Genomic DNA, 18,150 nt, shown 5'->3' on the forward strand with positions numbered 1-18,150 from the left:
AATCACAGAATCTGCCACTAAAGATGCAGTTTACACACACACTTACACAATATGTGTCTATGTGTGTGTGTGTGTGGGTAAGTTGAATTTAATGTAGTTTGCCTGCTAAATGCAAACGCACAGCAGCCACAGCCGCAGCCACAGCCAAAGCACTGAGCCAGCGTGGCCACCGTCGCAGCTGAATGCTAAAAGGGTTTTGGCTTGGATTCGTTTATTTTATTTATTTAGTTTTTTCTTCTTCTTCTGTTCCTTTTTTTTTTTTGATGCGCCTCATTAGGAGTGGCTGGAAACCAGTTTGCAGGGGCACAGATCCCAGACAATTGACAATTTAAACGAATTTCTTTCAAACACAGCTCTGACATGGCCCAGGCACATATGACGAATAGTCGGTGCAGTCGCTGCAGTCGCTGCCAGCCCGCCGCCTGGGGCCGAAGTTTACGCATGAAAAATGCAGCTGAGGCCATTTGGCCACCAGAGCGAAGGAGACGCTAACTGCGCCGAGGTGGCAGGATGCGGCTGAAGGTGGCGAGCAGGAGGCGAACAGTCAACAGCCAACAGCCAGCAGCCAGAGCAGGCAACCGCCTGTATGAAGTGTCATTCATCTGCCCATAAACGCATTATTCAATATATACTTGAGCTAGCTTGGGGTAGAAGCTGCATCAGGCCACAAGAGATGGAGGACTGCCGCAGCTAGACAGACGACGACGACTGATCGGCAGACGAACAGCAACGACGATGTCTGACTAAATGCCTCATACTGCGCTGGGTTCTTGTGGGGCTGTTGCTGCCGTTCCTATCTGTCTGTCCGTCTGTCCGTCTGTCTGTCTGTCTGTCAGTTAGTCTGTCCGTTTGTTCGTTTGTCTGCATAGTTTCAAGGTTAACAAGTTGCATTTGCAATTTGGAACTGCAGCCAGACGACCGACGACCCTTCGACTGCTGGCCGCATCAATCGCTTTGGTGAGAATTAAATGTTTATGGCCTCAGTGTTTGCCCAGAGCCAATTTAATGAGCGACCCGAACCTAGCTGAGCCGATCCCACAACCGCCGTGGACATGTACAGCAAAAAGCACTCTCCGTCGGGGCAATTGATACGTTTGATTGCAGACATCTTAGTGCTAAAATGTTGCTCAAATTAAAGCCTAAACACTCCCAAACAATGTTGTGCCATTTAACGACTAAGGACACGACTGAAATTGAGCCATGCTCGGATTCCTGCCAGCTATTCAGCACTCTAAGCACCTCATTAAAGCAGCTCTTGTCCTGCTGCTGAGCACGTCGATTAAACTCTTTGAGGCTCTTTTATGTTGGGATCAAGTCGATTTAATGAATTTACAACATCGACTTGATGTTGTAAAGGATTTCGCTGCCTCTATTTATACTATGAGTGAGCTAGATTTCTATGGAATTTCATGAATTTCATTAGTTATACCTTAAGGCTGATAAAAATTAAAAGGGAGAGAAAATATGAAAGAGATATATAAATTATGTGTCAAATGTAAGGAAAAAAACAATAGGAGAATAAGAAGATAGAAAGGTGAAACAGAGACAGAAAAATAGATATTTTAATAAAGATAAGTCGAGAGAAGGTACGGAAAACCAATTAGGGAGAGAGAGTGAGAGAAAGAGAGATATATGTAAAGAAATGGAAGTAAATACAGACAGATATAGAAATAGGGAGCAAGAAAAAGAGAGAAAGAGGCAGAGAGAGAGAGAGAGAGAGGAAGAAAACAAGAGACAGTAAGACAAAGAAGGAGGAATAAATTGGGATACAGAGACTTCTCTCAAACAGTACAGAAACATAGAAATATGAATGGAGAATGGAAAGGAATGTATTGAGCATATGACAGAGATATAGAAAGTGAGAGGGAGAAAGAGGGACAGCTACAAAGAGAGATATAGATGCACAATCGATCAACCAAAAATAACATTTCACTATATCAATTTCTATGTCATTTCACCATATCTATATCAAAGTCAGGATTTGCCAGACCTGATGGAATTCGTATCTTGATTCTGTGAAATTATACAAATTATGATATTGGCTAGGCGACAATCGTGGTGTCAGAGAAGTGCGAGTGCCCGCTGTGGCCAAAGGACAGTAACGAGCGGCCGGCAATAATGCGACGCTGATCTATTATTCACCAGATTGTAAAAATGTAAAAATCACGCTTTCGTGTTGTGTATAAATTGAATGCAATTTATAAATGTCCGGGCATTGAATTAAATCCCAGGCCGCCACATGGCCACGATGTTCGGCCGGGCGGCTCTCAGCAGTTGGTGATTTTTCAAAATAAACAACCTTGAGCTGCAGCAGAGAACAATTGCCAGCGCAGCAGCAGCAGCGGCAGGAGCAGAAGCAGGCACAATAGACAACAACAACAACGGCCGAAACCTACAGCAAAAACTACAACAGGCAGCGCAGCAGAAATGGATCCGCGGTTCCCCTTAAAGGCACTGCGAACGATGAAAAATTGCGCCAATTGAATTTGGCCAACGATTGTGCCCTGCCAGAAAGACGGAAGGGCGACGTTTGGGTGCAAATCTACTGGGCGGTCGCTTACTTTTCAACGCATTTATCAATACCCAAGTGGCCACGTACCTTGGCCAGAACCTTAGCCACAACCTCTACCAATGCCAATGCCAACGCCAATGCCAATGCCAATGCCAATAGCCAAGGCCCAGGCGTTGACAATACCAGGTTTTCATATATAAAACGAAGCCGCCACATAAAATGTGAGCAAGCGAAATGTGAATAATCGACTGGGATAGACTTAAACATACGCTCTGCTGCTCTATTATGCTAGCCAAAACTGGGAAATATTAATATCAAAATATTAGATATAATAAATAATATTAGATAGTACAATATAAATATATTATTTCTCAGAAAATTGTATTGCTAAAAATGTTTAAAATCGATTGACACATTAATTTAATTTAATTTTCAATTAATTTAATTTTTCATAAGTTCAAAGATTAAAATTATATCAAATGTTTATATGGTAAATTTTAAGAATCTTAGAAAATAAATAATTATTGCAGGTACTTTAAAAATTCAAATTGAAAATAAAACAAATATTTATGTATCTTTTTTGTATTATGTATAGGGATAAATATATTTTATTTGCATAATGTAATATAATAAATATGAAATGTATAAAAAAATATACACTATGAATAATATACATTTATGTGTACATATATATTCGTAATATATTCGATATATTTCAAGAAAATAATTCAATTAACAAACAGAAATAGAGATGGAAATGTATGCCTTTAGAAAATACATATTCGATCTTATGTAGAGCTGAAAGCTGTGGGACTAGTTAGCCTTGTTAGCAATAAGGTGGGCTATTCAATAAATGTTTAATGAAATGTTCGAAATAATTGCACATTTGAAATGAGATGATTAACAAACATAAATAGTTGCTTTGGCAAAGACGATAACACACACAAAAAAGAAAAGGAAAAACAATAAGAAATCAAAATAAGTACATTAAATAATACAACAAAAAATTGAAGCTAATTTATCATCTACGATTTATGCTAAGTGACTAAGTTTAATGGATATGGCTGATGTTTTGTGACTCAAGCCTTTTCGGCAACGGCGCGCAGCTCCTCCATAAGGGATGGCATGCTCTCTTGGCGTGCCTTGCCTGACTCCAGACCGGCCAGCAGCGTAGTGAGACTTAGCATATCCTCACGGCAAGCGGCCAAGCCTTTGCTCAGTTGGCACAAATTTGGCTGACTACGTTGACTTCGTTCAATTAGATCCAATATATAACTATTGCGTGGGCGGCCCGTCTCCTGTGCAGTTTGCTGAATGAGCTGAAAGTAAAATATAGTTGAATTGAGTTATTCAGTTGGAATGCCCATATGCAGTGCTCACCTTCTTGTAGTCATCAATCAGATTGGGCACCTCATGAGCCGGCTCCAATGGTGTAGAGTTCGCGGATTTGCCTAAATCTGCAGGTTTCAAACGAGCCTTTTCTGCGGCCAGACTTTGCTCTAGAAACTAATGAAATAGATATTGTGAAAAGAAGTTCCCATCTTCTGCTATACATATTCATCCACCCACCTTGATTTTGCTTAGAGCTTCTTCGTATTGGCCTCCAATTTTAGCTAGCTTCACTTTAAGCATGGGCAGCTCTGCTGCAGCTTTTGCAGCGCGCAGCTCCTGTCGCAGCAATTTGGTCAGCTGGGGCCAGCTTTTGACATGCTGTAGCTTGCGACCCGTTTCCGCTTCCAGAATCTGCAGCAGGCTGCTGTGCTGTTTCCTGGGAGCACACTGTCGCTCCTTCAGCAGCGCCTGGACTTGTGCCTGCAATTCCTTCAGGTTAGCCGCATCGGCAGCCTGTGCTTGCCTGAGCTTTTGCAGCTCGTTGCTATTTTGGCTCTCATGGGCTCGACTCAACAGCTGCAATTGCTGCAGCTGTTCGTTTTGCTGAGCGAACAGCTCATTGAGCTGCTGCAACTCGTCCGATTTTTGCTGCAGCTGCAGTTCCATTTGCTGCTCCAATTGCTGCGTGGCTTGCAGTGCTTCGAGCAGCTGCATCCAATCGGCCTCCATTTCATTGGTATTCCTTATCTTATCATTCTGTTGTTGCAGCAGTTGCTGCAGCAGCGCAACTGTTTGTTGCTTCTGTTTGCTGACTGCCGTCAGCTGCTGCTCCAGAGACTCAATGCGCTGCTCCAGCACAGGCTCAACGGGCATCGTTTGGGTGCCAGCACTTGTGAGCTGCTTGCTCTGGCTCAGATTCAGCTTCTCTTCCATACGGGCCTTCGCCTCACTTAGCTGATTGTATTGCTCCGAATTAAGTTGAAGCTGTTCCCGAAGCTTAATAAGCTTCTCTTGCTTCTCATTATTTTGTGACTGCTGCTCTTCGAGCTTGTATTTTGTGTGTTCACATTTGGCACTCGTCTCGGCGTATTGTTTGTGGAGCTCCATAAGCTGCTGCTCCACTATTTGCAGTGCTTGCTGCGATTCTTTCAGCTGCCTAGCGAAAGCTTCCTTTTCCGTTGTTAAATCCTTCAGTCGAGCGTCTTTAAGAGTCTGTTCCAATTGCTGTGCCTCCAGCTGAAAATTCAACTGCTCCAGCTGCCGTTGCTGCTCCTCATTTTGGGCCTCTAGCTTCGACATGAGCAGCAACTCCGATTGCAGCTCAAGCAGTGCGTGCTTTAGGGTTGCTATTTCACTCGTCTTGGCAATGATCGCGCCATGGAATGCCATGCTATAGTTGTGCATGGCGTCAATGGTGCACTCGTTGCTTAGTTTTTGCTCGTAGTGCTGCTTCATGTCCAAGAACTCCCGTTCCTTCAACGCAAGCAACTGTTCCTGCGTTTGCAGCGTTTCATTGAGCTCCGCGATGACCTGACGCAGCTGCTCTCGCTCTTCTGTCACATGCCGAAGCGTAGTCGACTTCAGCTCCAGCTTATAAGCCAGTTCGCGCTGCTCGTCGATCAGCTGCTTGCACTGACGCGTCATGTGTTTGTTTTCCAATTCGACACCCGCAAGCTGCCGCTGTAGTTCTAGTTGCTTGCTGTCATGCTCGAGACTCAGACGCTCCATATCGGCGAGAAGTTGTTTCTTTTGCTTACGCAGCACTTCCGTGAGCTGTCGCTGGTCCATTAGCTTTGCCTGCTGCTGCTGTGCCTCAAAAGATTCGAATAAATTTTCGCTTGTGGCTTGTTGTGCTGTTTCTGACGACAACGGCATTGTTGTAGCCGCTGCCGCCAGTCCACATTTTTCGAGCGCGGCGCATTTCGCTTGGAGTCGCTGGGACTCCTGTTGTAGTCTCTGATTCTCTAGCATATACTTTCGCTCCTGGACATAGAGACGCTCTAACGTTTCGAGACGGCTATGCTTTTGTGACTGTAACTCCTGCTTGTACCACCGTTCCGACTTGCTCAGACGTTCCACTTCACTGCGCGACTTGCGCAGCTCCTGCGAGACCATAAAAAGTGAGTCTTCTGCTTCGTGAGGTGGCTCGTCCTGTTTCACCCGTTCCGGAGGCAGTTGCCATGTTCTGGAATGACTTGCTGTATCATCTGCATCACTGCTGCAGCTGAAAAGGCCAGAGTCATCTGCCCGCGCTACGCCCCCAGAATTCTCAGATTCCATTGCGTTGGCCGAGACCTAGAAACCAAAATAGTCAAGGTCGTTTTATTAAAGATCACTAGTGCTTACCAGCTGTTCGCACACGTTGCCAAAATTATTTCAATTATGGCCTGTTAATAATAGTCAGCACACAAGCGGAACGTATACATTTTTCACGTTGTAAACAAAATTTACAAATTTTAATAAGTTTTGCCAGCGGTGCAGCTGTTGATGGCGAAGCAGTGTGACCGTTGCTGCTTAAAAGCAAAATGTCTCAATAAAATAAATACCAGCACTGCATGTGTCTGCAGCTTTGTATGGATAACATATTTTATTTATATATTTCATCATATTTAATAATTTATTTTTCATTATTAATATTTTTCATTATAACTATAGAACCTGCAATAAAATAAGTATAACATATTACACAATGCGGACTAGCTAATTTTACTATCTGAATTTTGCTGACTAGTGTATGTTTTCTCATATTGGAATCTTGCTAACTTTGTGCATCTACGGTCACGCTGGCCGCAAAACCATCACAAATAAAAACTTATTAAAAATTTGCCAATTTGAAAAGCATAACACACAACTGGCGATTCGCGTCCGTGGATAACTTCAAAAGTAGTTATAATGTGCTCTTAGAATGCATTAAGCTGCGGGGCAAAATGCAATTATTATGTGTAAATAGAGTCTAATTAGAGTAGTTGCAATTGCGTGTTACAAAACTCGCAAGTGGAAAGCAAAACCACAACAAAAACAAAAACAAGGTCCTGGAAGAAGAAGCATGTCGAGCTCCAGCGAGGCAGCCAACAGCAATGCCGAGGCATTTGCCATCTACTACAAAGGCAAGGCACTGCAGCTGAAATGGAAGGGCGTGCCTCCGCTCACCCGCTCGCCTGCATTGCGACTCTGCTGCATAGGGAGCAGCAAGAGCGAAGTTGGGCGCGAGACTGATTCGCAGGCTGGAGTCCAGTTCGATTCTGATTGGCTGCTGCTGCTAACAGCGGATCATTCGCTCTATTCGGCCACGCTGCTGCCGACGCACGATGTGCACACATTGGAGCTGAGCCTTCTGCGAACGGATGTTGTTGACGTGGACTACTGTCGCGGGAGCCGACAGCTCTTTGTGGTGCTCGCCAATGGCAGCGTCCAACGGCAGCTCATTGCAGGCAGCTGTCGCCCGGGCGCATGGCAAACGCTCAGCTTTGATCCGCTAGAGTTGCACGACGAGGGTGTCAGCATGCGTCGCGTATGCTGCTCAGAGCAGGGCGTGGTCTTTGTCAGCGTCCGCGGAGCAACATATGTGCTGGGCAGCTGTGGAGAGGTGTTTAACGCCGAGGAACCTCGCCACATGCGCCTCTGCGAGGAAGGTAAGCAACTGCTGGACCTCGTCGCTGGAGATGAGCACTTCGTGATGCTCCTGGCGCCGCATCAGCAAGCCGACGACGTGCTGCAGCTGCAGCAGGAGCAGCCACAAGAGGAACAAGGCTCACTCAAATCGATACACAGCGGCAGCTCGGAGCGTAGCTTTGCAGCGAACACCCGTCATCTGCTCCATCAGGGCTATGCGCTGCTCCACACTCAGCTCTTTACATTTGGTGCGTCTAACGGCGGCCTGCTGGGCACAGGGGATCACATCCGACGTGCCCATGTCGCTCGCCTCGAGAAGCTCGACGGCATGGGCGTCTGCAGCATTGCCGCCGGCAGGCAGCACAGCGTGGCGCGGACTCTGGACGGGCGCCTCTACCACTGGGGCATCAACAATCGCGAACAGCTTGGCGAGGATCTGAGTTCTCCCATGGAAATTTGCCTGGCGGAGCAGCTTACGCCGGAGCAGCACACAGCGCTGGAGGCCACCTGTGGCGACTATCGCACGCTAGTGCTGGATGCAGCTGGGCAGATCCAAACGCTGCCCCAATCCCAGTCCAGCACCTATGCGCAGACGGTGCTGCATTTGCAGATGGGCGCTGCCTGGCCCCGTCAGCTGCGCCTCTTGCACTGTGCCGGCGGATACACTCTCCAGAATTGCCGCCAGTTCCAGCGGCAGTACCACTACTTTCTTAGTCACCTGGAGTCACAGCTGCAGCTGCTCCTTAAGCAGCGTCAGGCTGTGCAAACGCTGATGATCTGGGAGTTTCCCGTCTTGGCGCCCCTCTTGCTCAACTGGGAGCGCATCGTGTGCCTCTTGGCAGCCACGTTGCACTCCCTCGAAGGGTTCTATCGCGCGGACTACGTGCAGCCGGCGGATCTGCTCTATATTTGCTATCATCGCGAGTATATCGAGCTCTTCGAGAGCTACACCAGTGCCTATTGCGATGTGCTCTCCGTGAACGGCTTTGGCGAAGCGGTGGCCGCCATTTGCTCGCCCCCATTGAGCAACCACAATCCACTGGCAGAGCTGGGCGAGGAGAGCTACTTAACGCGCCTGTTTCAGCAGCCGTTCGGCATCTATCAGCTGTTCAATCAGTTCATGGAGCTGCTCGTGAAGACCCAGCCCGAGTACGATGAGCATCGGTTGGCCTGGTTGGAGTTCGCGCGCAAGAGCTGCATCAGTCAGGAGCTGGCCGACAATACCAAAGAGTTCTGGAGCAGCAAGGAGTGCACGCCCCGCATTTCGCATCTGAGGCAGCGTCAGCGACGCGTCATACTCACCTCGACGCTGGTGCCGCTGAAGCTGGCCAACGCTCGCATCAGCATATCCAGCCACAGCTTTATACTCTTCTCTGACTTCCTCTGCCAGGTGGGCAGCAATGCGCTCTACACCTATCCACTGAGCGCGCTGTGGGTCTGGTCGGAGGGCGAGCTCGACCTGCGCATTGTGACGCCCGAGAAGAGTTTTCTTCTGACCACCAAAAAGGCGGAGTCGCGCAAGATCTGGCTCGACCAGCTGCAGGCGAGCATTGTGGCCGCCTTGGGGCGACCTTTGGGCAGCCCCGTGCCCAGCGTGCGCTCCACCGCCTACGAGTATAGTCGCGAGCATCCAAAGTTCTCCCGAGTCAAGGCCTGTGGCACCTGGCGCAAAGGCGTGCTCCATGGCAACTGCTATCTGGAGTATCCCGATGGCAGTGTCTACTGCGGCGAGGTTCACCGTGGCGTCATCGAAGGTGCGTCCCCTCCTCGCATATTTAAACTTTTCTAATGACTGTATTCCACATTTATAGGCTATGGTAAAATGGTGATTCCCTCGACCGGGGTGTACGTGGGCAACTTCAAGGGCGGTCGGTTTCATGGCTTCGGCATCTACGAGCTGAACGGCAGCGCGGCGCAGGAGAGCGAGATCTATGAGGGCAACTTTTGCGAGGGGCTCTTCCACGGCCACGGCATGATGCGCAACAATCGCTACATCTATGTGGGCGAGTACGTGGCCAACACGCGCAGCGGCTACGGCGTCATGGAAGACCTGATCAGTGGGGACAAGTACATGGGCATGTTTGCGGACAACAAGCGCTGCGGGCCCGGTAGCTGCATCACGAATCGTGGCGACTACTTTGAGGGCACTTTTGCGGCCGACGATCTCACTGGCAGCGGCGTGGCTGTCTTCGAAAACGACTACTACTACGAGGGCGAGCTGACGCTGCAGGGACCCAACGGGCGCGGCGATTACTATATGCCCTGCGGCGATGCTGGCAATGCTGGCAATGCCTCAATGGGTGCCAGCGAGGAGGACGACGACAACTATGAGCTCATAGGCAATAAAATGTTTGGCCAGCTCAGTGGCAGCTGGGAAACGGTGCGCATCCAGACGGGTGAACTGGCACTGAATCGACGATTCCCCAAGTTCCCTAGGTAATTATGCCAAACAGACGCTAATTCATATAATATTTGATTTTTTTCTTATTTAATTGCTTTTAGCTCTCTTGGCCGCATGGTAGTGGATCACAATCGCAAGTGGCGTGCACTGTTCCAGAACTTTGAATCGGACCTGGCGAACTGCAGCGCCTCCAGCAGCAGCAACAGCGTCTTCTCCGGCATTTTGGGCGGCACCCTTAAGAAACCGGCTAAAGCCGCGATGAGCACGGCCCAGATATGGAGCTGCATAGCCATCTATATGAACAAGCAGCGCTCTCGAGACGGCCCCAAGCCGGGCAATTACTTCAACAACATTCTACTCAGTCTGCCGCTGCCACCGAAGCCAGCGACACAGCCTTTGATGAGCAGCACGCCGACGTTGCAGTCGACGCTGGTGACTCGCAAGATGTCGACTTCGTTGGACTTGTTCGGCTCGACGCCACGTCGGATTCAGTCGCAGGAGACGCTATGCAGCAAGCAGGACGATCTGCAGCGCTCGGATAGCCTGCTCTCCATTGGGCACAACTCGACAATTGACACCAGAAGCTTGGTTAGCTTTGGTCTCAACGAAAGCCTGCTGGAGCGCAGCTTCAATGGCGAACAGGAGCCAGGCAATCTGAGCACCAGCTTTGGCAGCGTGCTGCAGAATAATAATAACAACAACAACATATCCAAGAATATTAACAACAGCAACTGCTCGATCACCTCGACGACATCCACGGGCAGCGCACTGCTGGAGCAGGTGCCCAGCTTTGGCATGGCCTCGACACTGACCGAGCACGATGTGAGCTGCATTCGGCTCTATCTGGAGCAAGCATTCAAGGATCAATATCATCCGCTGTATGCACTAAATGAGCGCATCGCCAACTGTTTCCACTACTCCTACGGCTACTGGAAGGTGAAGCCCACCTCCATTCTGGCCAAGCAGGCGATGCGCGAATGGGAGTCCATATCGAGGCGTACGTATCGGTTCGTGCGTAAAATGTTTCCTGCCCTGCCGGAAGACTACTGTCACCTCGAGGGCAGCAGAGAGGTGATCTCCCACATAACGCTCCTCTACCCACTGATGCTGTCCGAGGGCATTTACTCCACGCTGTTCGTGCTATACGCCAACAAATACAATCGCAAGGATGAGCTGTACCGGCACAACCTAAACCATGCCGAGAAGCTGAGCGACGGGGAACTGGTCCAGCTGCTCGGCCACGACAGGTTAACAAATTATAAACATTGCGTTTATTTTATTTACACTTTCGATGGCAATTAAAATTGATGGGCTCATTCGCAATTCTACGATTTGTGTTAACATAAAATATTTGCATGATCTTTTTAATATTTACCTGTTTCGAAATTGCGAGGGCGATTCGAATCTTTGCCCAAACGAACCACCGTCGCAATTTGGAGCTACATGGACTAGATTTAAACTCTCAGCGACTTAATCACAATATTTAACAATAATTTGTCAGCTTGTTTCAGTTATCTGATTGCCCCGACATTGTGAATCTTAATGACCACATTTTAATTGCCAAAACAAGTCTATCCCGTTCCCCTCAACGGCTCCGATTTGCATAATGTTGTTTGCCTTTGTAGTTGCCTCAATGCTGTGATGCTGGACACGCAATTCGAGGCCGCGGTACAGTCGCTGAAGCAGCTGCAGGAGAAGTTCAGCCCCCAGGATATGTTGACTGTGATACAGCGCAGCATGGAGCAGCTGTCAGAGGCGTATGAGCACGCGATGGCCAGTGAGTACTTCAGTCTCGCTTGATAACAAAGTCAATAATCTGTAAATATTGCAGCGAGTGCCGCACAGCTCAATGCTGACAATATGATTCCGCTCTCTATGCTGTGCATGCTGCGCGCCGCTGTGCCGCATTTGGGCGCCGAGCTGGCGTTGCTGGACGATCTGACGGGCGGGCCAAACTTTCAGGCCGAAATGAATGGAATGGCGGGCTATTGTTACACGACCCTGAAGGCTGCCTACGAGCATATCACGATGAGAGCGCTGCAGCGGAACTCCTTGCCTTGAGCTCAACCCAACTGGACGCCTGTATTAATATTGTTACAATTGTTATGGCTTTGGATGCCAACGATCAATATAATTTCTAGTTTATGCTTTGTTACAACGAGATATCCATGAAACGCTATATACCCTGTATATAGAAATTAAGTGCAACTGTCCTCGTAGGTCCTCATAGTTGTAGGCTTGTTATTTGTCTGTACAGTTGTCGATGGGTTTTGCATCGATCTGTGTATAATGTATAATGTATGTATATTTGAATAACTCTACAGATTAGCTTACAGTTTAAGGATAACACATTCCGATTAAATACATTTATCATAACAATTCAATTTAAGTTTGCATAGCTAACGGTAACTTGGTAGTTATCACTGCTCAATGAGTACACATAAAGATGCCTTTCTTATCCGGGCAGACATCGCATTGCGCATCCTGTGGAAATAGCGACTTGCCCAAATGGGATACGAAATTTTTCTTATCGAAGGTATAGATCAAATACTTCTCGGGAAACGTGGTGCCCGTGGCGTAGTTGTAGACCAGTATGATCTTGTCCCCGTCCTTGATGCTCTTGCGCGAGGCGAGATAGGCCAGGGCAAAGACGGACTTGCTGTAGATGTTGCGCTGATGGCCGGTGAAGAAGCTGGTGCGAAACGGCAGCATGGTGACATTGTGGTAGAGCGAGACGTAGTCCTCGGCGGAGCGCATGTGGCTGACAAACAGGATGGGCGTCTTGGGTCTGAAGTGCGCCACTTTCTGGACCATGCGCGTGGTGACGCCACAAATGACAATGGCTGCGGCGTTCGCCTCCATGGAGGCGGTAACGACAGCCCGGGCCATGCCGTCGGCGCCCGTGTGCGAGCTGTCGCAGAGGGGCATCTTGGAGAGGGCCATTGGCAGGATCTGATCGAAAATGGCGCTTTGCAAGAAACTAAAGTAGAAGACTCCCTGGTACTGGTCCGACCTGACCAAATATTTGTCCGGATAGAAGAACACGTGGTAATAGTGCTCGGGATCGACATGCAAACGTTGCTGGCTAATGTGCCAGGGATTGAATATGATGGGCTTCTTGGCAGCATGGGTCAGCTGCAGGATGCACTGGGCATCGGGACAGATTTGCAAAATATCTGGGGCATTCGGGGGCTCCGATAGCTCCACCAGGAGTCCGTCGTAGTGCTGCGCCACCCAGTTCATTTCACCATCGCAGCCTTTAATGTCGTTGATCACCACGCGGGCGTAGAGTCTGAGACCGTCGCACTGCAGCTGCGTCATGACCCTCTCCAAGTCGTTCACGTACTGCACGGTGCCGACGATGTTGGATATGACCACATTGATGCCCACCTCGCGGGAGAATGTCAAGTCCTCCACCTCCTCGTAGGAGACGCGATATCGGCTGCAGCGTTGCGGGAAGAGCACCGGCATAAACGACTCAAGGGTGCCCTCTCGGCAGACGCAGCAAATGAGATGATCCTGACGGACGGTGCGCACCATCAGCTGTATATCCTCGCCCACCAGGATTATGTCAAACTTTTGAATATCCACCAGCAGGAAGCGCGCATTCACATAAATCACGCGCGACGTGCAAAACAGCGAATAATCCCGGTCGGTAGTCAGGGTGACTCTCTCGCCCCGGCACAGTTTAACACCCGTCGTGTACTCTTCGGCCAAATATCCGCTGTACTGATGGCGCGGCGACAGCTTGGCAATGATGGTGGACACGACGGGAAAGCCGTACTCCTTGGACACGGCGATCTCTGTCTCGCGCAGCCGGACAACCAGATCCTGAGTCCTGCCCAGGGGTCCACGGAACAAATCGACCAGAAAACAGCGAACGCCAGTCTCTGCAACGATATTATAAAATAATTCCAAGGTGCATTCATGCCCTCATTCACACTCACGCAAATACATATTCAGCTCCTCGTCGGTGCTGCCGTAGCCCAGCTCGATGCACTGGTTGTTCCCATTGGGATTGACGCCCTCCGGTACGCCGAGGATCTCAAAGTCGGTGAAGAAATTGCCCCAGCGCTCTTCGTCAAATGGCAACTGGCAAATATCCTCGCTTAGCTCCTCTTCCTCAGCGATATCGACATCTTCAGTGGTACTGGCGTCTTCCAAAATGGTCATCTTTCTGAGGCTGTGCACCGATTCCAGCCGCTGCATGGCGTCAACATTCAGTTCACTGCCATCACTGACCTCCAGGCCAAACAGATTCCTGAATGCCTTGCGGCGCTGCATCGCGGCCAGCAGCTCCTTGGCCTTTAGCACCTTGTCCACATCGATGGTAGCTATTTTGAGCTTCTTCCAAATATTTTCATACACTTCTATCTGGCTCCCTCTGGTAGAGCCGACTAGTCTCGATACTGTGGACATCGTGCTCAAGTTTCGCCTTCCTCTTTCAATACAAAATCAAATATAAAAGTAAAGTCGAACACAAGGATTTACGAGTGTCAAATATATGTTTAAATAAAATCAATTTAGATTTGAGTATATCAAAAAGTAGGACTTAAAAAACAATCATATTCTTCTATTAGATAACCAAGTTGGTACCATTCAAATATATGACCTGGGTCTGAAAATCGTAGTAGTAGTATATATAGCATATATAGCTTTTATATGGGAAATCCATGTGGGGCAGCCTCAATTTCGATTTGGATATGAAACTTGGGAATAAGGAAGTCTGTATCCCTACGATTATTCGATTAATAGATCATTCAGTATTATATTCTATGGTTAAAAGAGACAAGTTGATTAAGATATTGGGGACATATTTTTTTTTTGTCATTTTCTCAACAGAGCTGAGATTTCAGATTCTACTGGAATAACAAGGATTTTTGAAATGTCACATTGATGCTTAAACTTTTCCTGTATTAGGAATTGTATTTTGCTTATACCTGATATTTTTAAGTATTTATTTATTTTTATTTTTTTATTAACATGGATTTCATTCCACAATTCACTTAACAATTCGTGCAGTTTAATATATAATAAAATAGTTAGTATTGGTATGGATGGATCTATGCTAAAGACAGGTGGATAGAGAAAGGGAGAGAGAGGGAGAGCGTAGACTTAACATACTTGTTAACTTAGGACTACAAGGAACCTAATATGGATATCATAATTTTGTTCAAGATTTGAAAAAGTATATTAACAATTAGAAATAATACAAAAAGAAAGAAATAATAAAATTAAAAGTTTATAATAAAGTATATACATAAAAAAAAGTTGCCGAAATGATTGAAAATTGAATCTCTTTGATTTCTTTTATTTAGAAGAAACCGCACAGGTATTTTATCTTAATTTTCGATCATTGCTTGCTTTAATTTGTTTATTTCCGTAATTTATTTGTGTGTTTTGTGAAGCGAGAATGTTAAATTTAGCAACGCGTCAAGTGAAATGTTTACAATGTGAGAGAAAGTTAAATGGGAGCTGGCAGCATGGGTAACTGAGCATTTTCCGAGTTTCCAACGCCACTTGAAATCAGCAGCAGCAGCAGCATCCCTCCAGCCCAGCGCCCCGTAAACATAAACAGACGGAATGTTTAGAGAATAAAAAATTCATATTCCAGGCGAACATTTCTCAGTTTTCCAGTTTCAACTGATCTGTTCTTTTGGACTGCTGCTGCTGCTACGGCTGCTGCTGCTGCTGCTGCTGCTGCTGCTGTTATTGTTTATTTTGAGAGACACGGGCCAGGTCTTGGGTGTGGCTAGTGCACGAGCTAGTCTAAACAACGGCAGCAGCATTTCCCTTTTGCTACCTAATCACACTCGAGTGCAGGCCGCTTGAACTTTGACGTGAACTGCAGCCGTCGGATGTGGGGCTATGGCTAGGTATGGGCATGGACATGGGCAGGGGCATGGGCAGGGGCCTGGGACTCCTCCCCAATAAGCTATTTTGTCCGTTTTTAGAAACAATTCCTCTGCCACAAGGCAATGGCAGCGGCAGCGGCAGAGGCAGCGGAAACTAGTGTGTGTGGGTGGGAGATTATGTATAGAGGTGGGGGCTTGGGGGCGTGTGTGGCGTACTGCTGCGAGACCATGGGCGGCCAGCTGCTGAGCATCGAACATGAATTGCCGTGCTCGTCGTGGATCGCTCGTGCACTTGAGTTCCGGGCCACTCGCTCACCAGCTCGCTCGCTCGCCTGTCCATTTGGGCCTCTCGCTCGCACCGCTCCCGAAAATCTGCCATCCATCTCTTACAGTTCGTTTCGTTTCGTGTCGGCATTTCAATACATTTTTTCATCTTCTTCTTCTTCATTTCGTTTTGTGAATAGAATTTTTCAACAATTTGGCTGTCTTAGAGTTTTCAAAATTTTGGAGCGTAGTTGCAGTGTGTCGCGACGCGTCGGCGTGTACGGATCGGTGCGCTATAGTTTTCCAATCAATCCACCCACATAACAGATCAAATTAAGGAATATCTGATAATATTGAACAACTGCAAAAAAATGGATAAAAGTTAATCAAAAATTATAAACTATTTGTGGTTGTTTCACAACTTGAAGTGCTACGTCAGGATATTTGGGTAGGAAGTGTTTCATCTAGCTGCGGAAGTGGGCGTTGTGCCTGTTGCCAAGTTCCAAATGCACATATATATAGACATACACACACACGCACACACACACACACACACACACGCATACATATATACGTATGTACACAATTTTCGGCTTTCCAATATTTGTACTCAACTCTGCTCTGCCTCTTGGCTAAAAATATTTTCCGTTAAAAGCGCTGAAAAATCCAAAAAGAAAAGAGGAAAATCCACTCGTCTCAGCGCCTGACTGCCGCCTGTTTTTCATAATTTTTCATCTTTATTTATTTTTCGTATAGACGAACAAATTTTGCTCCCGAGCTCTGCGTTGCTCATTCGATTTCGCATGTCGTCATTTTTGTTTATCCCCCACCACCAGCCCCATTCCCAACAATTTGCAGCCTTTGTCTTGTGGGAGGAGCACAAGGAATAGAACCGTCTTCAGATTGCCAACCCAATGAAACAAATCACAATTTAATAGGCACAGCGCGTAGTTTACAACTTCCTTGAATATCTCTCTCTATATATATAGAGATATACTTATATTTGTTATATATGTTATAGATATATATATGTGTGCACATCTGTGTGGCATGGGAAGACAGCTGTGTGCTCTTTGGCAGATGCCATGCTGCGTATGTGGGGGAAGTCCATAAAAAATAAAAGCAAAAAAAAAAAGCAGAAGGAATGAAATAGAACTAAAAACAAAATCAAACCAGCGCACAGTTATAAAAATAAAACTATTTTTATATTTTCGTATATTTGTAAATGTATTTGTGTGTGTGTGCGTGTGTGCGTGTGTGCGTGTGTGCGGCATGCGTGGAACAGTCGATGATCAGAGTATTTGGCTTTTTGCAAAGACAGTCCCGGCAGTCTCTTGGCACAGTTTTCCAGACTCCCCTGGCCTCGAACATAAATCAATCATGGCAAATTCAATTAATTCAATCCGAATACGAAATTAAAGCAATGTGGCAGCAGCAGACCCAGCAGCAGAAGCAGCTATAGAAATATACATACTTAATTGTCAAAATAATATTTGATCTAACTGAATCGATTTTTATATAAAGTTCTAGTCGATTTGTCTTTTTCCGCTTACTGACGTTTTATTGAACAACGGCAGGGAAGGGAAAAAGGCGTATTTACTATGAATTATTTCAACGATATAAAAATTTCTATTAAAATAATAATCAGAGTGAGAGAGGGAGTGATAAAGAGACAGACAATATTAGAGATAGACATAGAGTATAACTGGTGAGTACTTCTTCCCTTAGAACTCTGATTTTCTATTACCATCTAATTAGTTATCGAGGCCGACATCTTCAACGAGGCTTGCACTCACAATTTAATGCCTAATTTAATGAAACGTTTCATCTGATTAAAAGTCATAATCTAAAAGAGTTTAATGATATGCTTAGGCCATGAATATCAAAATAATGCTTGAGCTGCTTTAAACACATACCATACGGATTTGTCTAAATTTATGTAGAGAATTAGTTTGATAAAAATTTTATAATTATTATGGTAGACCTTTTTTGTTTGTTTATAAAATTTTTAGGCCTAATAGTTAAAAGTGATTTTGGATTTAATGATATAACAAATTGTTTACGTTTAATTATTACATATTATATTATACATACAAATTTTTTCTAAAAACTTCCCACTCATAATTTTTTTGTTTTGTTTTTTTTTTATTAATAAATTTTCAGAGGCCCAAAGA

The 18,150-nt window shown here is 46.4% G+C and overlaps 3 protein-coding genes across 3 annotated transcripts; 1 reads left to right on the forward strand and 2 right to left on the reverse strand.

The window, feature by feature from the left end:
* Positions 1-3,195: 3,195 nt before the first annotated feature.
* LOC6583225 (coiled-coil domain-containing protein 18) lies at positions 3,196-6,361 on the reverse strand. Its single transcript, XM_002008863.4, has 4 exons — positions 6,191-6,361; positions 4,082-6,139; positions 3,893-4,018; positions 3,196-3,831 (listed from the first exon to the last, which is right to left on the reverse strand). Exons 2-4 carry the CDS (start codon positions 6,122-6,124, stop codon positions 3,592-3,594), a joined length of 2,409 nt encoding a protein of 802 aa, XP_002008899.1. The 5' UTR covers positions 6,125-6,139; positions 6,191-6,361; the 3' UTR covers positions 3,196-3,591.
* Positions 6,362-6,601: 240 nt separating this feature from the next.
* Positions 6,602-12,241, forward strand: LOC6583226 (alsin homolog). The gene is made up of 5 exons (XM_002008864.4): positions 6,602-9,210; positions 9,268-9,892; positions 9,959-11,104; positions 11,483-11,634; positions 11,689-12,241. Exons 1-5 carry the CDS (start codon positions 6,891-6,893, stop codon positions 11,916-11,918), a joined length of 4,473 nt encoding a protein of 1,490 aa, XP_002008900.1. The 5' UTR covers positions 6,602-6,890; the 3' UTR covers positions 11,919-12,241.
* Positions 12,143-14,387, reverse strand: LOC6583227. The gene is made up of 2 exons (XM_002008865.4): positions 13,805-14,387; positions 12,143-13,747 (listed from the first exon to the last, which is right to left on the reverse strand). Exons 1-2 carry the CDS (start codon positions 14,274-14,276, stop codon positions 12,285-12,287), a joined length of 1,935 nt encoding a protein of 644 aa, XP_002008901.1. The 5' UTR covers positions 14,277-14,387; the 3' UTR covers positions 12,143-12,284.
* Positions 14,388-18,150: the final 3,763 nt, after the last annotated feature.

The sequence above is a fragment of the Drosophila mojavensis genome, unplaced genomic scaffold (genome assembly GCF_018153725.1).
Source record: "Drosophila mojavensis isolate 15081-1352.22 unplaced genomic scaffold, ASM1815372v1 contig_74, whole genome shotgun sequence".
NCBI classification, from domain to species: Eukaryota; Metazoa; Arthropoda; class Insecta; order Diptera; family Drosophilidae; genus Drosophila; species Drosophila mojavensis.